The sequence below is a fragment of the Plectropomus leopardus genome, chromosome 11 (genome assembly GCF_008729295.1).
Source record: "Plectropomus leopardus isolate mb chromosome 11, YSFRI_Pleo_2.0, whole genome shotgun sequence".
Taxonomy (NCBI): Eukaryota; Metazoa; Chordata; class Actinopteri; order Perciformes; family Serranidae; genus Plectropomus; species Plectropomus leopardus.
The window spans coordinates 29,777,395-29,802,685 of NC_056473.1; the positions used below are offsets into that span (position 1 = coordinate 29,777,395).

The window sequence follows — 25,291 nt, forward strand, 5'->3', positions numbered from 1 at the left end:
AACGCTGTCACACATGTCGATGTATATTAGAGCCATTACGTCGCCGGCAAGAAAGTAAATTCACTGTTATATGAAAGTATTTAATGTTTCTAATTCTGTGACTCTTCCAGGTTTTCCATGACCGTGGGAACCCCGAAAAACACTTGTTGTGGCCACAAAAAAAGAGACCATGTTTCGTGTTTACCGTTGCAGCAGCCGGCCGTATCTCGCGAAAAACAACAGTTTTGTTGTTTGCATTTGCATAGTCACGCGCGCATTTTTATCCTGCGCAGCACTCAACGAAAATATGATCTCGCGCACTTCCTGTCACCAGTACATCACCAGACCGATCTCCTCGCATGCTCTCATAACGTGCACACAACTTGCACTTAATAATAATAATAATAATGATGCAATTAATAAAAACAACCCATTCAGCCAGTCGTAGCTTTACTTTCATTTTCTATTAAAGGTAACAAAACATGACTCCGGCTGTTTCGTTTCATCACGCTGGTCATGTCTGTGTTTAGGTTTCGTTTTCCATTCCTCACAGCAAACTTTAAGTTTCGTTTTTGCATCCTTAAAAATCAGCTGTGTCCCGCAGAGGTTTAGTGTCGACATGTTTTCATGGGGAGAGGACAGCCTGCGCGGCTTCAGACTGAGAGACGGCTCCACCGTCGACAGTCCTGCAGGTGATGGAGTCCAAAGTTTAAACCTGAATTATCTCATCACGGATCTGTCAGCAGGTCACAATGTGCTCGCTTTCGTTAAAAGTAACGGAAACTCCTTTATTATTCGGACAATTGAGAGCAAAGACGGAAGAAGAGTCAGAGGAAAACAGAGTGAGTATCAGTCTCGTGCTCTGTTTCTGTGTATATTTATTATATACTCTTGATATGATTATTATATGGTGTTACACGTTTAAGTTATCATCATCACATTTTACACTTGTCTTGCTCCAGTTTCCCAATGTGACCATTTTATGCACTTCCATATACTTTGCAATTTTTAAAATTCAAGATTTTATTTTATTGGTATTTTGCATGTTTTGTGTGAGATCATCTCCTTGTTTAGCGCCTTGTCTGCTTATACATATGGTTATTTCTTTTACTCTTAATATTTATCTGCTTATATGACTTTAACTCTATTAAATAAATTTTACTTACTCATTTATGAAACATATGCATCCTTGTATGTTCTTGTCTGCAGTGCTGTTTCATCATTTGTGCTTTATCTTTCTTCATTTTCTTAATTCTGGTAATGTCATAAAGGGGCAGGGAAGGGGCCTCCTGGGTCTCTGATATTGGTATTATTGATGTCATTGTTATTATTATTATGTAGGACACCTTGCCTCAACGTTCTACTTATAAAACTCTCTTTTAAAGTTATTTATTTATTCTCAATAACTTTATTCAATAATACAGTGTACCAAATACATCAGGTATAAAACCATGCAAAAATACGTGAAAGCTGATATTATCAACTACAAATACATAGTTAGAAATGTTCTAAGTTTCATTTGCCGTAATTATGACATATAATCGATTGCACCACTTCCTGTGACCTTGTTGTTTCAGAGTTTGTGACGTGTAAGGAGAAGATTCAGGCTGTGAGCTGTGCTGATGATGTGGTCACGCTGCTGTCTGAGACAGGAAAAGTCCTCTGTGTGGACGCAACTCACACCTACATTCCTAAGTAAGGACAAACTAAAGTTACGTTTCTTGGACTTGCAAAAAAAATAATTTAAAAAATGTAAAATCATATAAACTAATGAAAATATACTTAATTAAAGCATAGTTAATACAGTCCCATGAGCAAATTATTAATATACTAAAAGTGTCGTATTTTAGAATGTACTTATTATGTACCTGATATACTGAATTTGTTATCGTGCTGCTATAGACACACTGAAATACAATTAAGTGTACTTGAATATATTATTTTGAGAAACCATTAAGTTGCACTCAAATATACTTTACTGTCCAGTTCCCTCAGTAACATTAGTTCAAGACTGCCTCTTGTGGACAAAAAAGTCACCATCCCAAAACTGCCTTACAAATAATAACTTTTTATTTTTTTGGTTTCAGTCTTTTAACCAACTTTAGTCCTAATCGTGGATACAAAATTCATTCATCTTCAGATTTTTTATTGCTTCAGATGCCACTTTCTTTATAAAATGCCACTGTTTTTCACTGACAAAAGACAGAAATTGTGTATTAAAGACTTATATAAGAGCTGAGGTTGAAATTCTAAAATAAATGTCCCTCAGGGACTAGAGGGTTAAGTACATCTTTTATTACTAATTACGTACTTTTTAAAAATATAGTTTAGTCCAACTTAAGTACACTTGAAATGCTGAACAGATTCAAATTGTGCTTAAAATGTGTTTTTAAGACATTTTACTTTAATTATAAACATATTTATTGTATATTATAAGCGTATAGAAAAAAATGTATTGAAATGTAATTAAAGTAGAAAAGTACATTTTTAAAAGGTAGGAGTATTATATCACAAAGGACGTGAAAGTAAGCATACATTCCATAAGTATAAATTACCACTATTAATATTTTTTAAAGGTCCATTATATCATAAAATTTGAAATACACTTAAAATAAAATACACTTTTTATATATACACTAAAAAGCATTTCTAAGTATTGCAGAATTAGTTTACTTATTTTTCTTACATTTGAGTTAAACTTAATGACGGCGATTTTGAAGTTTATTTTTAAAAGTACACAAGTAAATGCAAAAAAGCACTTGAAATAACTTTGGCATACTTAAATTTTTATTTCCAATAAACTAAAGTATACTAATTTTTTACCTAGAAATTGTCAGAGATTTTGAATGCCGTGACTTAAAAAATATTACCATTATTTTATGTTAATTCGCTCTGATAACTAACTATTTGAGCTGTGTTTTTTTCTGTCTCTTGTGTCTCAGGCCCCTGGAGGCTTTGCGTAACATCACAGTATCTCAGGTTGCGTGTGGGAGCCAGCATTCAGTTGCCCTGACCAAAGGTAGAGTAAAGTAAAAAACTGCAAATATCCAAGCTAAATAACAACTGGATTACAGGTGTGCAGACAGGTTTGGTTTTATGTGGCAAGTTTTGGAGATATGTTTACTGAGCTCTCTGTTTACACCCAAAAACAATGTGCACTGTTTAGAGTTTTTAGTAAGAATATGATCAGAACCAGGATAAGCCTCATAAACGGGCTGTTGATGTCCATGTGACCACACTCATGTTAGACGGCACTATTCAGCTGACAGAGTCATGGTGGTTTCTCCGCAGATGGTCAGGTGTACACGTGGGGCCAAGACTCCAGGGGCCAGCTGGGTCTGGGGAAGAAGACACCCGGCGCCAATTCACCACAACACCTCAGATCTCTGTCAGCGATCCCCGTGGTCCAGATCGCTGCAGGGGGGGAGCAGAGCTTCGCCCTCTCTGTCTCCGGAGGTGTCTTCAGCTGGGGCAGAAACGACTGCGGACAGCTCGGACTGGGAGACACAAAAGGTACCACAGCGACAAGTTAGATATTGATTTGTTACGCTTTTATTTTGATTCAGTTAGTCTCTTTTTACACACCTTTTAGAAATGAATTCTGCAGGAAATAAGAAACGTATTTACACTACAGTGTTTCCATGACATGCAAACCTGAATGTTCATTTATTTTCTAAAGGCAGACACACACCGACAGCTGTTCTTTGTCTGAACATGAAGAAAATAATTCACGTTTCTTGTGGAAAGGACCACACCGCCACACTGACAAAGGTCAGTTTTGTACTCTTTGGTCACTCATTCCTCAGTGACTTCTCATATTTTCTTACACCATTTTGGTCACTGGAAAGTTTTTAAACACTCTGATTTACACTCTTTTTAACACTCTCTGTGCTTTCTGTATGAATTTACTCCCCAAATAACACCCATACACACAAAGAATGAAGGAATAGATTTCTTTTAATGGTTCTGTGAAGCCAAGGACTCATTTTAAGGCCCCTGTGGTGGAAAATACTAGTGTAAAAAATTAAATCAATAAAAAAAAAAAGCTCCATAGAGCAGAGGGGAACTTCAGACTCGTACGATAATGCTCTGTGGGTTTATCACTGCAAACAACACGTTTCACATACAAGTAGTTTTTGGATCCATGGTTTGTTTAAAAATATTTATCAGTGTAACTTTAATTTAGGGGATTAGATTTGCATTGGGTTTTATGGTAAATAAAAGTATTTGATTTCTTAACAGATTGATTTTTTATAAGAAAAAAGCATATACCGACATCTAAGATAAATTTAAAAAACAATAATTGGGACTTGACACTTTTGCTGTGTGGTTGCTCTCTCAGGATGGTGCAGTGTTCACATTTGGCTCTGGTCAGTATGGACAGCTTGGGCACAACTCATTCAGCAATGAACTACGACCTCGGCTTGTCGCAGAGCTCTGGGGGGCAAAGGTCACCAAGATTGCATGTGGACGGTACGGTGTATTATTTTTATAATGCAATAATTCTGTGAGAAGAGTTTAAATGTATCGAGTATTAAAAAGTCCTGGAACCTGCTCCGATTTAAAAAACAAAAAAAACAACATTTTAAAAAGTATCTAATTGAAGTGCATTTAGTCTCTGATGACATTAAAAATGTTTTTTTTGTAATTTATCACCTGCTCAGACATCACACTTTGGTGTTGACGGACTCAAAGCAGCTCTACTCCTTTGGCTGTGGGGAGCAGGGGCAGCTGGGACGTGGAGAGGAGAGTCATCCGTCTGTGCCGCTGCCTGTTCAGCTGCCACTGGGTAACTACATTTCTGCAAAAACTAAACTGACCATTTAAAAAATCTGATTCAACATCAGTTCAGACACCTCTCACAAGCTATTTAACCCTTTAAAATGGAGAAAATTGGTTTGAATTCTTTCAAAAACATGGCGAAAAGAAGCAATGACCAATCTGAAATGTCCGACAACTTGCAAAAAAATGACCTGAAAATTAATTTCAAAAACAGGCTGAAGATTATCAGAAAATTATCAAACACTAGTGAAAAATGTCCAGAAAACTTTATAATCATAATAATTATATAGTGAAAATTGTGTGACTTTTTCGGGCCATCCTCCTGTTTGTTATTGTTTTTTTGTGTTGTTTTTTTTCCACTTTTTTAGGGTTATTTTCAGGTAATCTTCTTGTAACTTATTATTAATTTGTTGCTATTTTTTGGGCCATTGGTTGTTGAGTTGCTCATTGACTTCTCCCCATGTTTTTGAAGAAAAAAAAGAATTTGCTTAGGTTTCAAAGGTTTAAATATTGTGAAAGCAATGAATGTTTTCACAAAATAATTACACTTTCTTTTTCCACTTTTATTCCAGACACCACTGATGACACTCAAATTAGAAACATCTTCGCAGGAGAACACTTTTCATTTGCAACATGCTCGTCTAACAAGGTACTAACACAAATACACACAAATACAGACCGTGATGTTCGGGGGAGTACTAACGTGTACTTTAACTTAATTTCTTTATTTCCAGGATGTTCACGAGGAGTCTAACACTAACAGTGGATACAGTGTACCACATCATTGTCTTGACAACATGATTGACAAATGGACCTCTGAATGTGACCCAAAGTCATGGAAAAGGATCAAACAGTAAGTATATTGCATTTGCAGTTTTAAATATAGCCGTGTGTAGTGGAATAACCCAAATGTTTTATGACTGAAATTATTCATTTGGATCCAACTTTTAATGCTGTTTTCTCAGTGCAATGGACTAAAACTTTTCAATATTCACAGGGAAATTCACAGGATATTTTCTTCTGCATCCTGTGTGAATACAAGCTTCCTTGAGCAAAGGTAAACACAACATCTTTGTGTATGATTGTCACTTTTTTTTTGACTAGTGATTTAAAACATTTATTTCTAGCTGTGCACGTGGCACGGCTCTATAGATGGCGACGATGGTCAGACTGTTTCCATTACTGTAGGATGGATTCAGATATTCATGGTTCTCAAATTAAACACTGTTAAGACTTTGGTGATCCCTTGACCTCTTATTAGCACCTCAGCTATACTTTGAATGTAGTGCTAATTACCAACAAATTAAACGAAGAAGTTGATCCTGATAAAGGTTAAACCTGACAAACATCAGCATGTTAGCAATGTCAAAATGCGAGTGTTAGCATGCTGTTCTTAGCGTTAAGCAGCTTATACTTGTTTTTTTCTTTGTGTTTTTAGCAAAGATAAACATTTCCAGACTTCACCAAAGTACTCTGGCTTGAACTTGTCACTTGCACGACTTGCTTTCAAGAAACTGGTAAAGAAGGACAATGTTTTCGCAGAGGTATGTCACTGAAATATCTGTAATGTGTATGAAAGATTTTTATTCACTTTGAATACTGTATGAAGTATGAATCGCTGTTTAAAAATGGAATGATGGGATGTCTGAAGTGTTTAAAAAATGACCAAATATTCCTGATATTTCTTTTTTGCTGTCCTTTTCAAACGAACAGGTCGAGGCTGCTGTGCTGCAGCTGCTTCCCTCTCTTGAACGGAGGCCGGTGGGCGTGGAGGGTTTGAGGATCTTCCTGCTTCTCAGTGAGCTCCTGCATGTGATCCAGAGAAAAAAACGCAACCAGACAAGCACAAGGCTCGCTGAGGCGGTCGCTGCTGCTGTACTAAACCTGTCTGCTGACAGCCTCCAGGTCATAGGTACTGTCACCACCACACATGTAACACCAGCAAAATATCTTTATTTTTATCTTGTTGCTTTTGATAAGACAATATATATTAAACTTGCAATCCTTGAGTTGTCATACAATCAGACCCCATTTTCCGCAATAGTCATTTAGTGTATAAGGCTATTCTGACAAACAGTTTGTACATTTTCCTATGAAAAATGAATGCACAAATTTGTGCATATCCAGCGTAATTTTAAAGGCTGCAATCATGTGACCAATGCGCTGTAGGGAGTAAATAAAGAACAAGTCCCGAGCAAGGTTGGGGTAGATTGGGCTGGTGGATGGATCACAAAATACCAGACACTCCATTCCCAGAGATGCATGTTCAACTTTGTACATAATTTTTTATATATACATTTATGTACAAAGTTCAACATCCGGAAGGGTTATTTAACACGACTCACAGTGTAAGGAGTGACTATCAATGATTTTAAAAAAATAATAGGCAGGATTACAAGCATGCATCATCTCCTAAAGTATGTAATCTGGATCCAGTGCATGGCAGACTCTGCCACTACCAATGAAAAGTTATTGCTGAATGTCAATACATTAATTGACTGCAGGCTGCACACCATCTCTAACCCACCAGAACTGAAACTTTGAGGATCATAACTTTAATAGTTTTAAGATATGTCACTGACATGGTCTCAGTTGTAAAATGTCAACTGCCTTTAATTTCTACAAAGTTACATGTTGTCTTGTTTAGGGGACTGGTGGTCGTCACTGTCGCCCTCCACCATGGTTAAACATGTAAAGGTGTGGAAGCAGGCCCTGTCGGTGATCCTGTCCTTTGAGCCTGTTCCTCGCAACTCTGGAGTCAGAAACCTGCTTCTCGTCCTGCAGTATATGTACAACGTTAGTATCAGTTAAAAGCTGTGTAAACAGTAATCCTACTTTCCTGCCTTTTACTTTGATGAACTTTTCACATAATAAATATAATACCTGTTTTAAAGGCCAACAGCAGGATTGCAGAACCTCGGAGGATGCCGGAAAGCGATTTCTGTTTGTCGATGGACAAAAATTTTCTTCGTGAGGATCTGCAGCTTTGGCGTTTACAGTCGAAACGTAAGGTAAAAAAAACCCCAGACAACCCAGAATTATTTTTTTAGTTAAAGCCATGGTGCAGTCCTTTGTCTGTCTCCATTTGTTTCAGTCACGCATAAATGGTCTATTCATAAAAAAAAACCAAACAAAACGTATTACATAAATACGTGTTGTTCTTTTTCCCTTTCAGAATGGACGTGCTGAACCACTTATTCTGTGTAGCTTTCCAACCTTGATGGATCTGGAGGCAAAGCAGTTTGTTTTTTATGTGAATTCTTCTTACTCCCAGGTATGAAGCCCTTAACTCTGCCTAATGACAACTAGCCTTTACATACAATACTGTCAGGGACAAGAAGTCTTCAAAAGATTTTTTTTTTGTGATTGTTTTGGGTTTTTTTAAAGTTAATTGCAGTATGATGAAGTACATGTTCGCAGTGTGAGAAACACTCTGAAGTAAGCTGTCAGTTACACAAAAATGGTAAAATAAGCTGTGAGGACTTAAATCTTGAATTGTATTCCAGAAAGAGGCAATGGAGAGGGCTCTCTTTGAGGCCATTCGGGACTATGGGTTTTTTTCCCTTCTGCCTGATGACCCGCTCTTCAAACTGGACGTGAGGCGAGCAGCAGTTCTGGAAGACACAATGGACCAACTTGCTGTCGCTCATCAACGTGACTACAAGCTTCCACTTGTGGTAAACATGTTGTGTTTATCTGATAGTCAAAGTCACACTAAAAGCTCGCATTATCGTACTTTCTTTTGTATAAACTACTGTAACTAAAGAAAAACTGTCTTATTGTCTTCAAGGTTGATTTTGATGAAAACTTCACAGCTGACGATATACAACTCTTCAGAAAAGACTTTTTTTATGAAGTGTTTCACGAGATGGTGTCAGCTGAATCTGGGATGTTCATGTTCAACGACTCCAAAACGCTGGCATGGTTCTCCTCCAAAGTAAGAACTCACTTACTCACTGCATTTAATGGATTCCTCTTCAATGGCAATACGTAATAATAAACATCTTAAGGTCCTAGCTCATAAAAAATATTATATTTTTCATTCTTAAGATATAAATTGTGTCTTCCATCAACACCAGGCAACACAGGACGACCAGAGATACTTCCAGTTTGGAGTTCTTTGTGGACTGGCTTTTTACAACAGGTGCATCATTCACTTACCCTTCCCACTGGTTCTGTTCAAGAAGCTGCTGGGTATAAAGCCGTCGCTGAGGGATATGACAGAATTCGAACCATGTCTTGGAGAGTAAGACGAAATTAATGTATATTTAATTCACGCTTTTTTTGGTTACCGGTGGTGATTTAGAATACTGTCAACACTGTAGAGCATCTTGTGCTAATGTTAAATGTTTTCATTTTATTATTTCAAGGAGTCTGCGGAAAATCCTCGAATACTACGAAGAGGATTTCATAGAATGCCTCTACATGGATTTCTCTGTATGTGTTTTTCAGATGGTCAATAGCTTATCTCATTTGTCCTCTTTCTGATGTTCATAATTTCTCACAGCTGTGATATGACCGTCTTCCTCTTTTTTATAACCAATCAACAGATCAACTGGGACGAGACAGATGTTGCCCTTGATCCTGAAAATCCAGAGAAGCCAGTGACAGGTCAAAACAAGTAAGGACCATAGAAGCATTTTGTTTAATACATTATGTAAATCTGGGGTGTAACATGTAAGTGTCACCATTTTTCCGAGGTTAGATGACACCCAGGAGAGTAAATAGTTACCATAATAGAGTTGACAGGACTGGAAGAGATAATTGCACATCATCCGCATAGAAATTATGATTATGTCCACTAATTATGCGCCCAAGGGATGTGCATAAAAGTGATAACAAATTAGGCTCAGAATTTCACTGTGCGGACATTTTGGTTGACATGAAGCTTCAATCTGCTGAACAGGAAGGAGTTTGTGGATGCCTACGTGAATCATGCCTTCAACGCATCAGTGGAGGGTGTGTTTAGGGAGTTCAAGCGTGGCTTCTTCCAGGTGTGCGACCAGGATTTGGTGAAGCTGTTTCGACCAGAGGAGCTGCAGGAAGTGATGGTGGGCAAAGACTTCCATGACTGGGCAAAGCTTAAAGAGGTACAGTCCAAAACAAAAGCTTCTTTTTTTTGTTTTCTCTGTGACTGCAATGTATTTATTGGAACGGCATGTGCAATTTGAATCCTAAAAATGATTATGACAGTCTATAACAGAGGTAAAGGTAACCGTTTTCTTCGTTGTGATTAGAACACAGGTTATGAGGGGGAGTTCAATACCACACCACCACACCCCACCATACAGATGTTCTGGGAGGTTTTTGATGAACTAACTGAGAATCAGAAGAAAGCTTTCCTGTGTAAGTATTGTTCCTGATTTTGACATAAACAATTATATTTTTTTAGATTGCAAATCTGCTGGCTAGACTTGCAGTATGTGCAACATCAAGGGAAGGCAACTAATCAACCCAGTCGCCAGAAAAAAGAAATGTTGGCATTTAATGTTTTGGCAAACCACAGATATTAACATTTTACATTATTTTGTAGGGGCTTTGTTGAAATTTTCTTTATATTTGAAATACTATCTATCCCTACTAGAAATTCAAAAAACAACTGCTTTTAGCAGCAACATCCCAGAAGGAAATGCAGCAATGTCTTCGTAAGAAACAACAACTTTTCATTGTGTTGTGCCTTGTTCCAACACAGTGACAGGTTTCTAAAAATTTCAAATGTTTTGTGGCTACAAAGGCTACTTGAAACAGTGATAACTAGCTAAAACACAACCAGTTTTGTTTGTTGGTCTCAAATCGTGGTCTGCAGCTTGGTAGGTGTCCTACCTAGTTGACACACCGTCTATTATCACCTCTTACTTAGCAAGACAAAGTCACCTCACAAACTGCGTCACTTTAGAAACGTTGAAATACTTAACATACAAACGTATCTGTGGTTTTCAGAAATGTACAATGAGAACATATTATATACAATACTGTTTTTTTTTGCCGATATCCAATATGTTGATATATTACAACTCCCCACCTAATTTTAGTGATCACCAAGTCTCTTCTGTAGTGGTATTAACATCATATTCTGCTTCTGTCTATTGCTGTTTCTTGTTGCTATTGCTGCTCTGCATGTCTGCATGTTATGCTTAGTTGTGTGGCATTGCTTCATGCTGCATACATGGCTGTTTGTGCCAAAAAGGTCTAAGGTGTTGCTTCATGTTGCGTGCATGGCTGATTGTGCTGCAGTGCTATGTTGCTGCTGTGCTATTGTTTTGTACTTGTGCTCTGCTGTTTGTTGTTGCCTCGCGTGGTTTGTCTTCTGTCTTGGGAGTTCCTTTTTGTTGTAGGTGTTGCCTACTGTTGCTTTATGGTGTGCTGCTGCCGTTGGTATGTGAATTTTAGTATTTAACAGGATTCAAAGCATTTTGCCTGATGGCTAACACTGGCACATTTACAAAAATGTTGATTATGTTGTGTTGTCCTTATAAATTCAGTTAAAAATACTGTTATCGTGATGGCCCACCAGCATACGAATACAATGCTTTTCCATGAATTTAATGTTCATTCATTGTGCGAAATAAGAAAAAATATTAGGGTTGATGTTTTTATATGTTCACTTTGTCAATTAAAAAAAAAAAAAAAATTCAGCTTGTTGGCCAATTCCAATATTTCAAACAAAAGAAGTGGCGTGCTCACTCAAAAATTCTTTAGAGTATTCTGGGTGCCGACTCAAAAATCACAATTGTAAAAAGAAGTGGTCAGTTGAAGAAAGCTTCTATTTACAATTACGATATTTCACTTCTAAGCTACTATCGGCTGATACTGATGACATGCATCCCTTTTATCCCGAGCTATTTCAGTCTAGATGGTTTGTTAAATGTTTTACTGCTTACTATATGCTTGGTATATCTGGTATGTCATTTATGGGAAAATGAGCATGCACAGTAGATGATGTTTCACCAACAGTGATTGTGGCTTGGACCTTAAGAAGGGGCAGTACACAAGAAGAAATGAAAAAGCAAGAAACTTACAGATTACTACTTTTTCCTTTCACTAGGGTTCGTGACTGGTTTTGACAGAGTGCCCATTCTTAACATGGAACAGCTCAAGATGAAAATCAAAGTCAGACTAGTCGAGGACCTCTCCTATGACCAGTACTACCCTCAGACACATACGTGTTTCTCAACCCTGGAACTGCCCTTGTACTCAACCAAGGAGATCATGCAAACCAAGCTGACGGAGGCCCTGAGCAGAAATAAGAGGATCTACCAGGGATGAGCTTTGTAATAGAGCAGTACCTGTGTATAAGCAAACATGAGGCTCTCTATGCTGATGATGATGTGTGGTGGGTGTTCATCAAAAATGTTTTTCTCATAGTGAAAACACTGATATAGGTGATAATATGATGTGTATAAATAGGTTGCATGAAAATCTTTAATAAGTGATTTAATTTGTTTTCTTTTGCATCTCCTCTGGAAGTAGAGTTGGTTATAATAACAATAAATGTAACAATAAATGGTCCATAATGTGTACAGTAAATGATACTCTATATTGTAGAGATTGTAAATATTTATTATATTAAGTGATATTTCCCAAAATGTGAAATCTAACATAGGAAATATTTGTAACATATATGATTTTTCAAGATGGAGTAATAAAAAAAAAAAAATCTTATTTGCTTCTCAGTGGTGAAATTATTAACCAATAAAAAACTCAACATAGGTATACTGTAAGATCAAATCAAAAACAAGTCAGAAATATTTTTGTACATTTCCTCCTTTGAGTCCTAAATAAACGAACTTTAATCAGTATTGTTACAGACGTACAAAACACTACAAGCTGTTAAATTTAGCTTAGAACCAATTTATGTCATCTTTGCTACTCTTGCAGTCTTAGTAAATGCTGACTTATTAAATAACTGCAACAAAGTTTTATCTCGTTATCTCTTGCTTTTATGTGGGAGAGGATGTGGAGGCTTCTGTGTGCCCTTTGTTTCATAATCCATCCATGCCAAAATGTCTTTTCTAATATAACCTCACAAATGTTTTTGTTTTTGATTTCAGAACATTTCTTTGACTAAAGGACGTTTCTAGGATTTCAGAACATTTCTCGGATTTTGGGACATTAGAGGCTTAGCTGGGATCCCTGTCTGGGGGTGTGCGGGATCCTCCTCCAGTACTTTTTTTTTGTTTTGTTCAAACATGCTCAATTTTGATGCTGTTTTATGCACTCTGGCACCTTATGTGTACTAAAAACACAAAAACAATTGCTAATGTGAATCATATTATTTTTTATTGAGAATTAGAGAGTGGTGTGGAGGTCACTCAGCATCCTATTAGGGTCCAAATTTGGTCCATGGGTCATGAATTAAGTATCACTGCACTTGACCTTTAATATCCACATATAGTGCAATCTTGTACTTTGCACTTATTAGTATCCAACTACAGTTTTAGAGTTTTACAGTTTTGGAAGCAGAAATTGACATATTGTTGAAATATGTGATGAGTTTTTCATCCAGTTACCCCTGAGCTAAGTATTTCAATTCTGTATTTCTATTTACTTCCTTTAATGATCAGTTTACTGCTGCTCATGCAAAAAAAACCTACCAATTCCAGTTTCACTTTCGTTTTTCTTTCCACCAGTCATTCAGAAAGCCCCTCCTGCCTCTGACTCACTGGGTGTGATATTTTTGTTGTGTCATTTGTTGCAGCTTAAGTTTTGTTTCCATAATAAACCCGTCAAGTTTCGTTTCTGACTGGCAGAGCTGAGGGATGAAAAACAGCTGCCAGATCTCCACAGAGACACTTTACCAGAATGTTTTCATGGGGAGAGGACAGTCAGCAGGGCTTCCGGCTGAAAGATGGCTCAAATACCTCAACAGGTGATGGAGTTAACTTTTTAAAATTGGGTCATCACATCAGGGATCTGTCGGCAGGTCACAGAGTGCTCGCCTTCATCAGCAGCAAAGGAGAAGCATTCATCATTCGCACAAATGAGAGCAAAGATGGGAGCAGAGTCAGAGGAAAACGGAGTGAGTATCAGTCTTATTTCCCTATCTTGAACTTCCGGTGCAAAGTTTTTGCAAAATAAAGTTTGCTTATTTTCCGTAAGGACATGATGATGTTGTTTCAGAGCTTGTGAAGTGTAAAGAGAAGATCCAGGCTGTGAGCTGTGCTGATAATGTGGTCACTCTGCTGTCTGAGACAGGAAAAGTCCTCTGTGTGGACACAACTCACACCTACATTCCCAAGTAAGGAGAAACCAGTCTGTCAACCAGTGAATTTGAGAATATAAGTAAAAAAATGCTGACTGACAAAATGTTCAACTAGATACAACGGATGATTAGGGCCATGTACAAGAAAAAAAAGTTGGATTTTGAGAATAATGTTATGAGCATTAAGTTTTGAGAGTAAAGTAGTAATGTTATGAGAATAAACTTGTAATATTACAGGCAGCCTTCCTGGCAACCAAGGAGAGTGGACGCCAAGGAGGCTGCCTGTGCTCTCGCCTGTTTCAAAGTTTGCTGGCAATATTTTTTATTCCTGTAATATAACATCCCCTTTCTCGTAAAATTATGCCTTTATTCTCGTACAGTCATGACTTTTTTCTCCTAAAACTGTCACTTTATTCTTGTAATGTTACGACTTTATTATCATAAAATTACAAGTTTTTTCTCATAAAATTCCGACTTTATTCTCGTAATATTTAGTTTTTTTCCCATAATATTATGTCTGTATTCTGTAAGTCTCAAAAACAATCTTTTCCTCAATGTGGCCCCAAAACTCCTTCGTACTTGGATTCATAGTTAACTTTGATAACTGTTTGAGCTGTTATTTTCTGTCTCTTGCTGTTTCAGGCCTCTGGACGTTTTGTGTAACAAAGTGGTATCTCAGGTTGCTTGTGGGAACCAGCATTCAATTGCCCTGACCAAAGGTAATTAAAGTGTACAGTAAACTGCTGCTAATGAACAAGCTTAAATTAAGAGTCTACAGAGTGCTGCAGAGATGACTTTTTTGTAGGCCAATCATAAAGTTGGACATTTTAACCCGGACTTCAGCCTCAGAGGTTGTGAGGCCAACACAGAAGTTAGCATTGAGACAGGATAGTAAAAGCTGACTCTAAGTCTTATTGTGGCTGAGATGAAGGACACAATCACAATAAATTTAGCACAAACTGTGATTAAAAAGTAGTTTGTAAAAGGCAAAGATGTCAGAAAAGTGTTGTGAAAGTCCTAGTGATTTCTCTGTAGATGGTCAGGTGTACACATGGGGCCAGAACTCCAGGGGCCAGCTGGGGAACCGGACGCCGGGCGCCAGTTCACTCCAACACCTCCAGTCCCTGTCAGTGATGCCCCTGGTCCAGATCGCTGCAGGGGGAGAGCAGAGCTTCGCCCTCTCTGTCTCCGGAGGTGTGTTTGGCTGGGGCAGAAACGACTGTGGGCAGCTCGGACTGAGAGACACAACAGGTAAAATCAAGCAGTCATGACATCTCAGATTTATTAAAAAAATACAGTATATACTATTTCCTTTACATGTGAACCTGAGTGTTAATTTCTTTTCTATAGACAGAGATATACCAACACCTGTTTATGGCCTTAACATGAAGAAAACTGTTTACATGTCCTGTGGGGAGGACCACACTGCCGTTTTGACAAAGGTTAGAGAGTGAAAACTGTCATGTTGTAACCTAACACATTTTACTGCCGGTGTAAAAATGTATAAGAGCAAACAGTTCTAGCCTAAACAAGTGACACAGGACTGATGGCATACGTTTTTAATGGTTTATAGCTAATCTCACCAATGCAGCGCCCGCTCTCACAAAACATACAGTACTGTGTGGTAATTGTACTTCTGGGCTCCACATGTACATGATGTATCTGCTGTGAAGTACTGACTTTGCTCACTATTAAAAGAAAATATGCATTTGGGGATTCAGAAAACTTTGACTTAATTCAACAGGCAATGTTTGACTATCCCAGGCAAGTCTGTATTTTTACATGATGAAAAAAAAAGCTGGGAAAAAGCTGAAATATTGTGTAAGTGTGACTAAAACTGGACTTTTAAAATACATGTAAACATGTCAAAACATGTCAACTCAAATTTCTTAAAATAAAATGTCTGTGTTCCCACAGATATGTAAAGAAGTAACTGAGTATGTTGGACTTTAAATGATGGTTGTGTGGTTGCTCTCTCAGGATGGTGCAGTGTTCACTTTTGGCTCTGGTCGGTATGGACAGCTTGGGCACAACTCATTCAGCGATGAACTACGACCTCGGCTTGTCGCAGAACTCTGGGGGGCAAAGGTCACCGAGATTGCATGTGGACGGTACAGTACAACGTTAACATTCAACTCAAACGAGTTATTCTGAGGCAGTTCTGCTTGTTACCATTGCAGTTCCAATAGTTTATTTATTTTACTTCTTTCAACAGTGACTGTTTTTTGTCTTACAAATACCATAGTTAAATTTATAGCCTATTTTAAAGTTTTAGATTACTTCCACATTACTAGAACTTTAAAATATTGTTTGTGCTATGTCGTGTTTTTCATCAGACATCACACATTAGTGATGACGGACTCCAAAAGGATCTACTCCTTTGGTCGTGGGGAACAGGGGCAGCTGGGACATGGAGAGGAGAGTCATCCGTCTGTGCCACTACGTGTTCAACTGCCACTGGGTAACTGTATTTCTAAAATATGATACGATACTATTTATGTTATTATTATAATACGATGTGATGCGATAAACTTTATTGTCAACCTATTTTAAGGATAGAGATCACTTTTGTTCTGTTATTATTCCAGACACCACTAACGGTCTCACTGTTAGAAACATCTTCGCAGGAGCAAATTGTTCCTTTGCAACATGCACGTCTGCTCAGGTACCAACTCAAATACATATATACAGACTTAAATTGTGAGGGGCGTAATAATACATTTAGCCCGATTATTTAAACCTACAGTGTAAAGTCATATTTAAAAAAAAAAAAACAAGCATAAACTCTTTCATATTTCTTTCACAGGAAGGGTCAAACAGTGACAGTGTCCGTTATGCAACACAGCACCCTGTTGATGATATGTTTGATAAATGGGTCTCTCAAGGTGGTAAATTACAGGGGTAATATTATTTTCTCCATATATAACTGGTTTGTTGAGTAGTGCAGTGTTTTATGACTGTTATTTGGTTTCAAAGCTATTAACACTGTATTCTCTGTGTCATCGACTAACCATTTGAAAACCTGACAGGAAAATCCACAGGATGTTTTCCTCTGCATCCTGTATGAATCAAATCTTCCTCAACCAAAGGTAAACAGCATCTGAGCAAGAGCTTCAGGTCTTCATGTCTGATGAATTATATAATATTTACCTTCACTTTGTCTTAATAGCAAAGATAAACATTTCCAGACCTCACCGAAGTACTCCGGCTTGAACTTTTCACTTGTGCAATCTGCTTTTGAAAAACTGCCAAAGAAGGGCAATGTTTTGGAAGAGGTACGAAACAGAAATGTAACTACGTATGTTTTGTAACCGATCGGTAATTAGCAAGGAAATTGTGAAGTTTATTTTCAAAACCTTTATGTGACCTTTTAGGGCTCTACTCATTTATAACGGTATATGTTCTTAACATCTTTACAGGTTGAGGCTGCTGTCCTGCACCTGCTGTCCACTCTCGACCCGAGCCCAGCGGGTGTGGAGGGATTGAGGCTCTTCCTGCTTCTCCCTGAGCTCCTGCATGTGATCCAGAGGCACAATCTGCAACAAACAAGCACAAAGCTCGCTGAGGCGCTCGCTGCTGCTACACAGAGACTCTCGGATGAAAGCCGGCAGGTCATAGGTACTGTGAGAGATAAATGTTTGAATGTCTGAAAGGCTTCATTTAGCACTGATATTAGGATCATGCAATAGTGTCTAATCAGACCTTGCAGTAAAACTGTGGAGTCTGATTAAAGGAGGGCAGGATGCTCTTCTCTGCAGGGGAGTTGATAATAAGTTGATAATCAGATGTTGCCTATAGTTGATTAAGACTGGTTTTCCGAAAACATGGTCATTCTATAATGATATTGTTTTCTAACACCCCAGCCCAGAATCGGCAGCTTTTTTTTTTTTTAACGTTTTACATTTTCATTCTCATGGGTATCTGTGGCTCAGGAGGTAGATCAGGTTGTCCTCTTAACACATGGTTGGTGGTTTGATCCCCAGCTCCTCTCGTCCACATGTTGAAGTGTCCTTGAGCAAGACACTGAACCTAAACTTGCTCCCAATTCGCGCCTCCATTAGTGTATGAATGTGCATGTGAATGACATTCAAATTGTTAAAGGGATATTTTGCCTATTTTCAACCGGCTTTGTATCATAACAATGTGTGTAGAATGTATAAATGAACTGTAGTAAACTTCCCTACATCTAACCAGTGCCCAGATGTGTGTCTCATCAGCAGACGGATTTTCACCGGCTCTCACGCTGTCACCTAAAATACAGACTGAGCTTCTGCATTTTTGAATTTTAACTGGATTGAGAGAGAAAGTCGCCCATCTCTCAAACTCAGATCAAAATCAGATCAAACAGTATATCTAGCCAGTTATGATATAAACCAAATATATAAACTAAGATTCTGTTACTGCGTTGCCTATTTTGTGTCTAAAATGTTTTCAGAAATATATTTTAGTGCACTGTTTGGCTGTAAGAGTGACCACACTGGTTCCTGTACTGTTACAACAGAGGCAAAAAACCAGAAATCAAATAGTAAAACAGTGCTGATCAAATATGGACCAGTATTCTATTACTGTGTTGCCTATGTGTCATCCAAAATGCTTTCATAAACATATTTGAGCATACCATTTAACTTCGATTGAAGATTATTTGTTAAAAGCTGGCCACCATGTTGTTTCCTGTGGAAAAGCAGATATAGTTGCATTACTTATCTAGCTGTCTATATCTATCTGAATTATTATTAATCAGTGGATTATTAATTTACAATAGATTAAAATCAATGACATGCTTTCTCGATATTTATTTTTATAGTTGAAGTTCTGTAAGACATGAATATCAATGCAAAGGCAAATTTATTAATCAATTCATAATTGCTACTTTATCAAATGATTGATTAATTATCATTTATTACTTGGGAAGTCTGGTAGTTATTAAGAGTTATTGTGGTGGCACACTCCAGACTCCAGCTATATCTGTGACATATGCTCACTGACATTAATGTCTGTGTATTTCTATGATTCCTCCAAAGCAAACTGGTGGAGCTCACTTTCCACCTCCACCAGGGTTAGACATGTCAAGGTGTGGAAGCAGGCCCTGTCAGTGATGTGTTATTCCTGCACATCTGGAGTCAGAAACATGCTACTTGTCCTCAAGTATATGTACGGCGTGAGTATCATTTATATTGTTTTTTCAGTGAATTCCAAACCACAACAAATGTTATCTTGCTGACTCTATCTACCACTCTTTCATCTAATTAACTCCAACCTAAACATACCTTTTTTTTTAAAGGCTAACAACATGATTGCAAGACGTCAGAGAATCCCAGAAAAAACTTTCGGTTTGGAGATTAACCAAATATTTCTTGAAAAAGACCTGCAGATTTGGCGTTCGATGTCAAAAATCAAGGTAAAAAAGCAGAAAAGAAAAAAAACAAAAACAAAAAACGCATATGAATTCATCTTGGGATAACGGGCATTTCGTTTCCTCCGTCTGTCTGTCTGTCTGTCTCTCTCTCTCATCCTTGTGTGTCACTTTAGTGTTCATGTAAAAAGTTATAGAGCGTCACATTTCTATTTTTTTGGTTGAATACTGATATGCTGTTTTCTCAGGACATGAATAATCAATGTCTTCTTCAGCCACTCATCTTTTGTGACTTCCCATATGTGATGGATCTGAAATCAAAGAAAATGGCTTTTGACACCCATGCTGTGTGGACTCAGGTAATTTGAGTTGAATAACTTGAACTTTGGCTCGTGGGAAATAACCCATACAAACAATATTGTCAGGGTCATAATCTCCAAAATAACAACTCTTAGATTATACGTTATACAGCCTGTTTACATTAGCAATCTTGTTTTTAAAACAACAATAATTATTTTTTTTATCAACAATAGATCAAATTACGATTATGTATGTGAAAGGAGTCATGGAAAATTATCACCTACATCTGTATCCTCTCAGCTTTTTGGATGTTTAAGCCTCTTTGAGCTCATTGTTTTGGTAGCTTTGTCAGTTGGGTTCACTCTCATCACTGTTGTGAACCTCAAATCCAGCAGCAGCATGCAGCTGGTGGCATCAGAAAAGCTCCAAAAATTCCCAGTACAGAGAAAAATAGAGCTAAAAGGAGACATTACATTTATCAGGTGTCCAGAAACACGACTTTAAATAAATGCTAATGCAGCCGTGTGTCTGTTAAATGTGTAAATGGAAACTGTTTTCTAAGTTTACGACTTTACAAGCTGATAACATGTCCCTGTTGTTTTTACAGCTTGTTGTGCTGGCCCCAAGTGGTCATAAAAACTAATGCAGTTTTAGATAATAAAATGCACTGCAATACATCACATTAAATGCAATTAACATAGGAAAATGTTTTTATAAATGGCATCTTGAATTGTATTTTAGAGAGAACACCTGCTGGTTATGGACTCAAGTCTTCATTATTTTGAGCTGAGGCTGAAGCGAGCGTCATTTTGGGAAGACACCTTCAAACAGCTGGCTGCCGCTCATCACACTGCCTTCAAGAAGCCACTTGTGGTAAATATTTTGTTTTGTTCTGATCATTAAATCATAGCCAAATTATTTTTGCACTTGCTTGTATCTTTTCTATCTGTAATTATCTGTCTACCTAACAGGAAAAACTATAACTTTTGTCTCTTAGGTCTATTTTGACGAGGACCCAAAGATCTCACTTGTCAACCATAAAGACCTTTTTCACCACTTGTTTCATGAAATGGTGTCAGTCAAATCTGGGATGTTCATGTTCAACGAAACGCTGGCATGGTTCCCCTCCAACGTAAGTCTCTAACCCTTTAAACCCTGGATCAGCTACAGTTTTCTTGTGCTTTGTTCAGATGGCTTTCACAAACATGTAAACCTTTGAAGTGTGTGCATGTTTAGTTTAATTTATTTAAAACAAGGAGAAAAACGCAATCAGCAACTTGTCATGAAATGTCCTGCAAATTGAAATAAATAAATAAAAGGTGACAAGAAAATGACCTGAAAATTAAGCTTTAAAAGCAGAGCAAGAGAATCAGTAGAAAATCACCAAATAACTATGGAAAAATATCAAGAAAACCATATTTATGTTTATTACAATTATGTATTTTAAATCAGTTTACAGTAACCCATGCAAGTGTGAACATTCTTTATTTAACTGTTGAGTTTCTCGGCGTTGTAAATACTGTATTTATTGTTTGTTTATGTCGTCCTCTGTGCTTATTTCCTTCATTTCCTTCATCTTCATCCTGCACGTTTTTGTACTTATTTATTAATATAGTTTATTTTGCACAGTTATCTTGCTATTTCGCTATCCCTTTGCTGCTGCAATGTTGGAAATTTCCCCACTGTGGGACTAATAAAGGATTATCTTATCTTATCTTATCTTATCTTATCTTAAAATATATATTATTATTTACATTTATTTATTGCTTCTATTTGCTTGTTTTTGGTAATATTCTTGTGACTTTAATAGTTTCTTGATATTTTTTTGGTTCATCTCTTGTTGAGTTGCTCATTGCATTTTTTGCCATTCGTTTGAAAGAAATAAAGCCAATTTTCTCAGGTATCAAAAGGTTAAATCTACATACACAGACCATTGACCATTTAACTCTAGACTATTCACTTCATTGACTTCGTTTATGTATTCCTGCTAATGTTAATAAGCAAAATGGAGCAATGTGCAGTATTGGTCAACATTATTTCAATAATCTCCTCCAATTTTCCATTGTTTCTACTTTCATCAATACAGGCAACAGAAGAAGACAAGACAAACTTCTTCCTGTTTGGCGTTCTGTGTGGATTGGCCCTGTACAACCAGAGTATCATACACTTACCGTTTCCGCTGGCTCTGTTCAAGAAGCTGCTCGATATAGAGCCGACTCTAGAGGACATGATGGAATTCAGCCCATCGGTTGGAAAGTCAGTATTCATCTACATATACTGTCCAATAAGCAAATTAACATTTCTTTTATTATAACTCATTTTTTTTCTTTTTTTAAGGAGCCTGCAGGAAACCTTGAACTACAAAGATGAAGACCTAAAAGACCTGGACTTTTTGGTTGGTATTTTATTTTTTTAAAAGCAGATGATGTGTCTTGTCTGTCTTTCTTACAGTATTGAAAAGGTTTTGCAGTGATTGTTTTATCATAAACATCAAATGTTTGTTTTATTCTGCACTTTTATACCCTTTCAATGGCTCTTTCGGTCTTGTTTTTTTTTTTTTTTTAAATATATATTCTTTTATAGCCTTTTAATATTTTTAGACCTCTTTTATCATGTATTGTGATTCTTCACGGCAGCTTTTATGTCTGTAGAACAAGGTACTGAGCTGAACCTGACCTGAATATTTGGGATTACTATCTATCTATCTATCTATCTATCTATCTATCTATCTATCTATCTATCTATCTATCTATCACTGATCAACAGATTAACTGGGATGGGTCAGAGGTTGACCTTGATCCCCCAAATCCTGAAAAGCCACTGACATGTCAAAATAAGTAAGACTTTAAAAAATATTTCAATCTAACTTTAGTACATGACCTGCTTAGATAAATGTTTGTTGAATTTAACCTTTAATCTGCTGAACAGGAAGGAGTTTGTGGATGCTTACGTGAATTATGCCTTCAACGCATCAGTGGACGGTGTGTTTCAGGAGTTTAAGCGAGGCTTCTTCCAGGTGTGCGACCAGGATCTGGTGAAGCTGTTTCGGCCAGAGGAGCTACGGCAAGTCCTGGTGGGCCAAGACGTCTATGACTGGGCAAAACTGAAACAGGTACTGTTGAAAAACACAAGTTTCTTTTGTTTTTCTCTGGAACTGATTAACTGCATCTTTAAATATTTGACTTTACTCTGTCAAACATTTTAACTTTTTTTTGTTGTTGCTGCCTAAATTAGAACACAGTGTGGGATCCTCGAATCAGCCACCATACCAGACAGATGTTTTGGGAGGTTTTTGATGAACTGACTGAAGAACAAAGGAAAGATTTTCTTTGTAAGTATTGTACCTGATGTATTTAGTTTATTTGCACACACATATAGATATAAAAAAGACAGAATGATTTTTTTAAAAAGTAGTTTAAACATTTGCGGGAGATGTCATCAGTCAAAAATGGTTTATCAAGAATCCTTCCCCGTTAAAATATCGGTAGTTACAAGTAGCATAATTCATCAAAGGTTGTAGACTAGGCACCAATACAAAACTGTTAGAAGTGTTCAATTTACAAAGAAGATTTAGTTTACAAGTCATGATGCATTACAGTAAAATCCATGAAGTGTTATAAGTCTTTGTTATATAATTAAAGACCTTTTTAGATGTTTTTGAATAAGGATAATGTTGATCGTAGTAATGGAAATAAGTGGTTCCAAAGAGATGGTCTTTTGTGTCTCAGTGAATGATTATTCAGGGAAGTCTAACAATACAGAAGATGAAAGTCTGTAGCGTCTTGTAGAAAATTAGTGAATGTCCAAGGAAAACTTTGTCAAAATGAGAAAAAAATACAAAGTGCTTTTATATCCATAAGTAAGGTGTGCATATTTACATAAATATACAAATCTGGTAAATGTTATATAATATGCAAGGAGCGGATGAGTCGCAAGAACGCAGCATCATTGCAGTAATTCTTTGGCAGACTACGTGGGCTATAAATAAATAAATAATAATAGTATCAAGATAGCTCTGTTTCCACCGTCTCAGTACATCAGCATGGACAGAAACACAGCAGTGCAACTTTAACACCTAAATGGAATGCAGCCATAACATCATTAGGTGCCTTAGCTTTGAAAGTCAAAACAATTATTTTTCAGAAGTTGTTCAAAAGAAAATATAATATAATCAAATAAATAAAATACAGCTGAGCAGATGATGCCAATGCACAAAAATGGAAATAAACGTTACTTGATCCTTTTTTTCCCTCCACGGGTGTTCTTCAGGGTTCCTCACTGGTTTTAGGAGAGTTCCTATTCTCGGCATGGACCAGGTCCAGATGGACGTTCAAATTCCCCAAATCCAGAGTGCTAAGCACTACGATCAGCACTTCCCTGAGTCTCTGACATGTCACTCTATTCTGTACCTGCCCTTATACTCATCCAAGGAGATCATGCGAGAGAGGCTGACGGAGGCTCTGATAACAGAAAGGGGATTCCAGATGTGATGGTGGAGCCACATCTGCTGAGCAGGAGCGAGTCTCTGTGCTGGCTGGGGAAGGGTGGGCCAGATTTTATTTTAGTAACCTAAGCATTAAATGAAGATCACTAAATTCACAAGACTTGACAATGTAAGTGTTTTTAATAAGGGTGACCAAAGAACAGCCATTCCTCCTTAGCAATACTACGGTGTAGCAGCATATCAGAAGGCACTTTACAATTGTATTCACTTTTTTTTGTTGTTGTTGAAAATATACTATATTTAAACTGATAAGTTAAGATATTTGTGTTTAATACATTTTCTGAGGAACAATGTCTAATTTTAAGTGATTTTCTTGCATCAAGTTGAACTAAACAAAAAAGTGCATGTGCTATTTGATTAGCTGCCTTGCTAAATCTAATGCGCAATACAAAATTATCAAGTGTTGTATCTTTGTGAAGGTTATTGATGTTCTGGCTGATTATGTATCAGAGAAGTGCCACACTGTAATGTAATTACAGGTGAGAAAATTCTCAACTCTATTTAAGTAATTTATGTTGCACTATATTCCTAACCAGGGGCTTTTTTTAATTTGTTTTGTCATACCCGTTGTGTATTTTGCTTTTACATAATTCTCATGCAAAAAAAAATCAGAAAGAGCTCAGAGTAAAAACTTAAAAAACGTTGGTTTGAAAAATGTTTTAACAATAAAGTATATTTACATATTCCTCTATTGATGATTTGTGGAAATATGCAGGTTTGCCTTTTCCCTGAGATGCACTGAGAGTTCAACCTGCATCTGTTTGGAGGTTGCACTCAGTGTCTTGGAAGTTTCCTTGAAACCATTTAACATGAGTATTATGTGCTTAACTCAAACACAGATTTGATTATTGGTAAATGGTACGGTAAAAATGAACATAGCCAAGTTTTCTCTTATACACCACAGACTGCATAGATATACTTACAGTTTCTGGTATGCACAAGCATAAAACTTTTTACATTGAAATCATATCTGTATTATTGAATTGAGCAGATGGCCAAAAAACTATAATAAATCAAATGCAAGTTTTAGAAAACTTGAAAGGGTGTTCAAAAATCTGAAACAAACCACAAAATAGCAAAATTGGACTAGTCTACTGAAAAAAAGTAAAGAGACACCCCCTTGGTTAACACCACCAGGTGACATGCAGTGTGTTTTAGGTAACACTTTGTT

General features: G+C 37.1%; 2 protein-coding genes across 3 annotated transcripts; both read left to right on the forward strand.

Moving 5' to 3' along the window:
• Positions 1-573: 573 nt before the first annotated feature.
• LOC121949911 (probable E3 ubiquitin-protein ligase HERC3) lies at positions 574-12,664 on the forward strand. The gene is made up of 23 exons (XM_042495748.1): positions 574-821; positions 1,557-1,674; positions 2,922-2,998; positions 3,271-3,492; positions 3,659-3,750; positions 4,322-4,452; positions 4,644-4,768; positions 5,334-5,410; positions 5,496-5,614; positions 5,759-5,818; positions 6,200-6,305; positions 6,475-6,673; positions 7,409-7,557; positions 7,656-7,772; positions 7,937-8,035; positions 8,268-8,438; positions 8,552-8,698; positions 8,841-9,007; positions 9,132-9,198; positions 9,312-9,382; positions 9,668-9,851; positions 9,999-10,107; positions 11,807-12,664. The coding sequence occupies exons 1-23, from the start codon at positions 599-601 to the stop codon at positions 12,025-12,027; spliced, it is 3,051 nt and encodes a 1,016-aa protein (XP_042351682.1). The 5' UTR covers positions 574-598; the 3' UTR covers positions 12,028-12,664.
• An 844-nt stretch (positions 12,665-13,508) lies between these two features.
• LOC121949912 (probable E3 ubiquitin-protein ligase HERC3) lies at positions 13,509-24,575 on the forward strand. 2 transcript variants are annotated; one of them, XM_042495749.1, is made up of 23 exons: positions 13,509-13,780; positions 13,882-13,999; positions 14,606-14,682; positions 14,999-15,214; positions 15,314-15,405; positions 15,944-16,074; positions 16,300-16,424; positions 16,552-16,628; positions 16,770-16,864; positions 16,993-17,052; positions 17,133-17,238; positions 17,383-17,581; positions 18,985-19,121; positions 19,245-19,361; positions 19,565-19,675; positions 20,358-20,489; positions 20,614-20,748; positions 21,703-21,872; positions 21,954-22,011; positions 22,383-22,453; positions 22,545-22,728; positions 22,851-22,947; positions 23,886-24,575. In XM_042495749.1, the coding sequence occupies exons 1-23, from the start codon at positions 13,564-13,566 to the stop codon at positions 24,104-24,106; spliced, it is 2,946 nt and encodes a 981-aa protein (XP_042351683.1). In that variant the 5' UTR covers positions 13,509-13,563; the 3' UTR covers positions 24,107-24,575. The 2 variants fall into 2 exon arrangements, with proteins under 2 accessions (XP_042351683.1, XP_042351684.1); XM_042495750.1 differs by having other exon boundaries at positions 19,592-19,675.
• Positions 24,576-25,291: the final 716 nt, after the last annotated feature.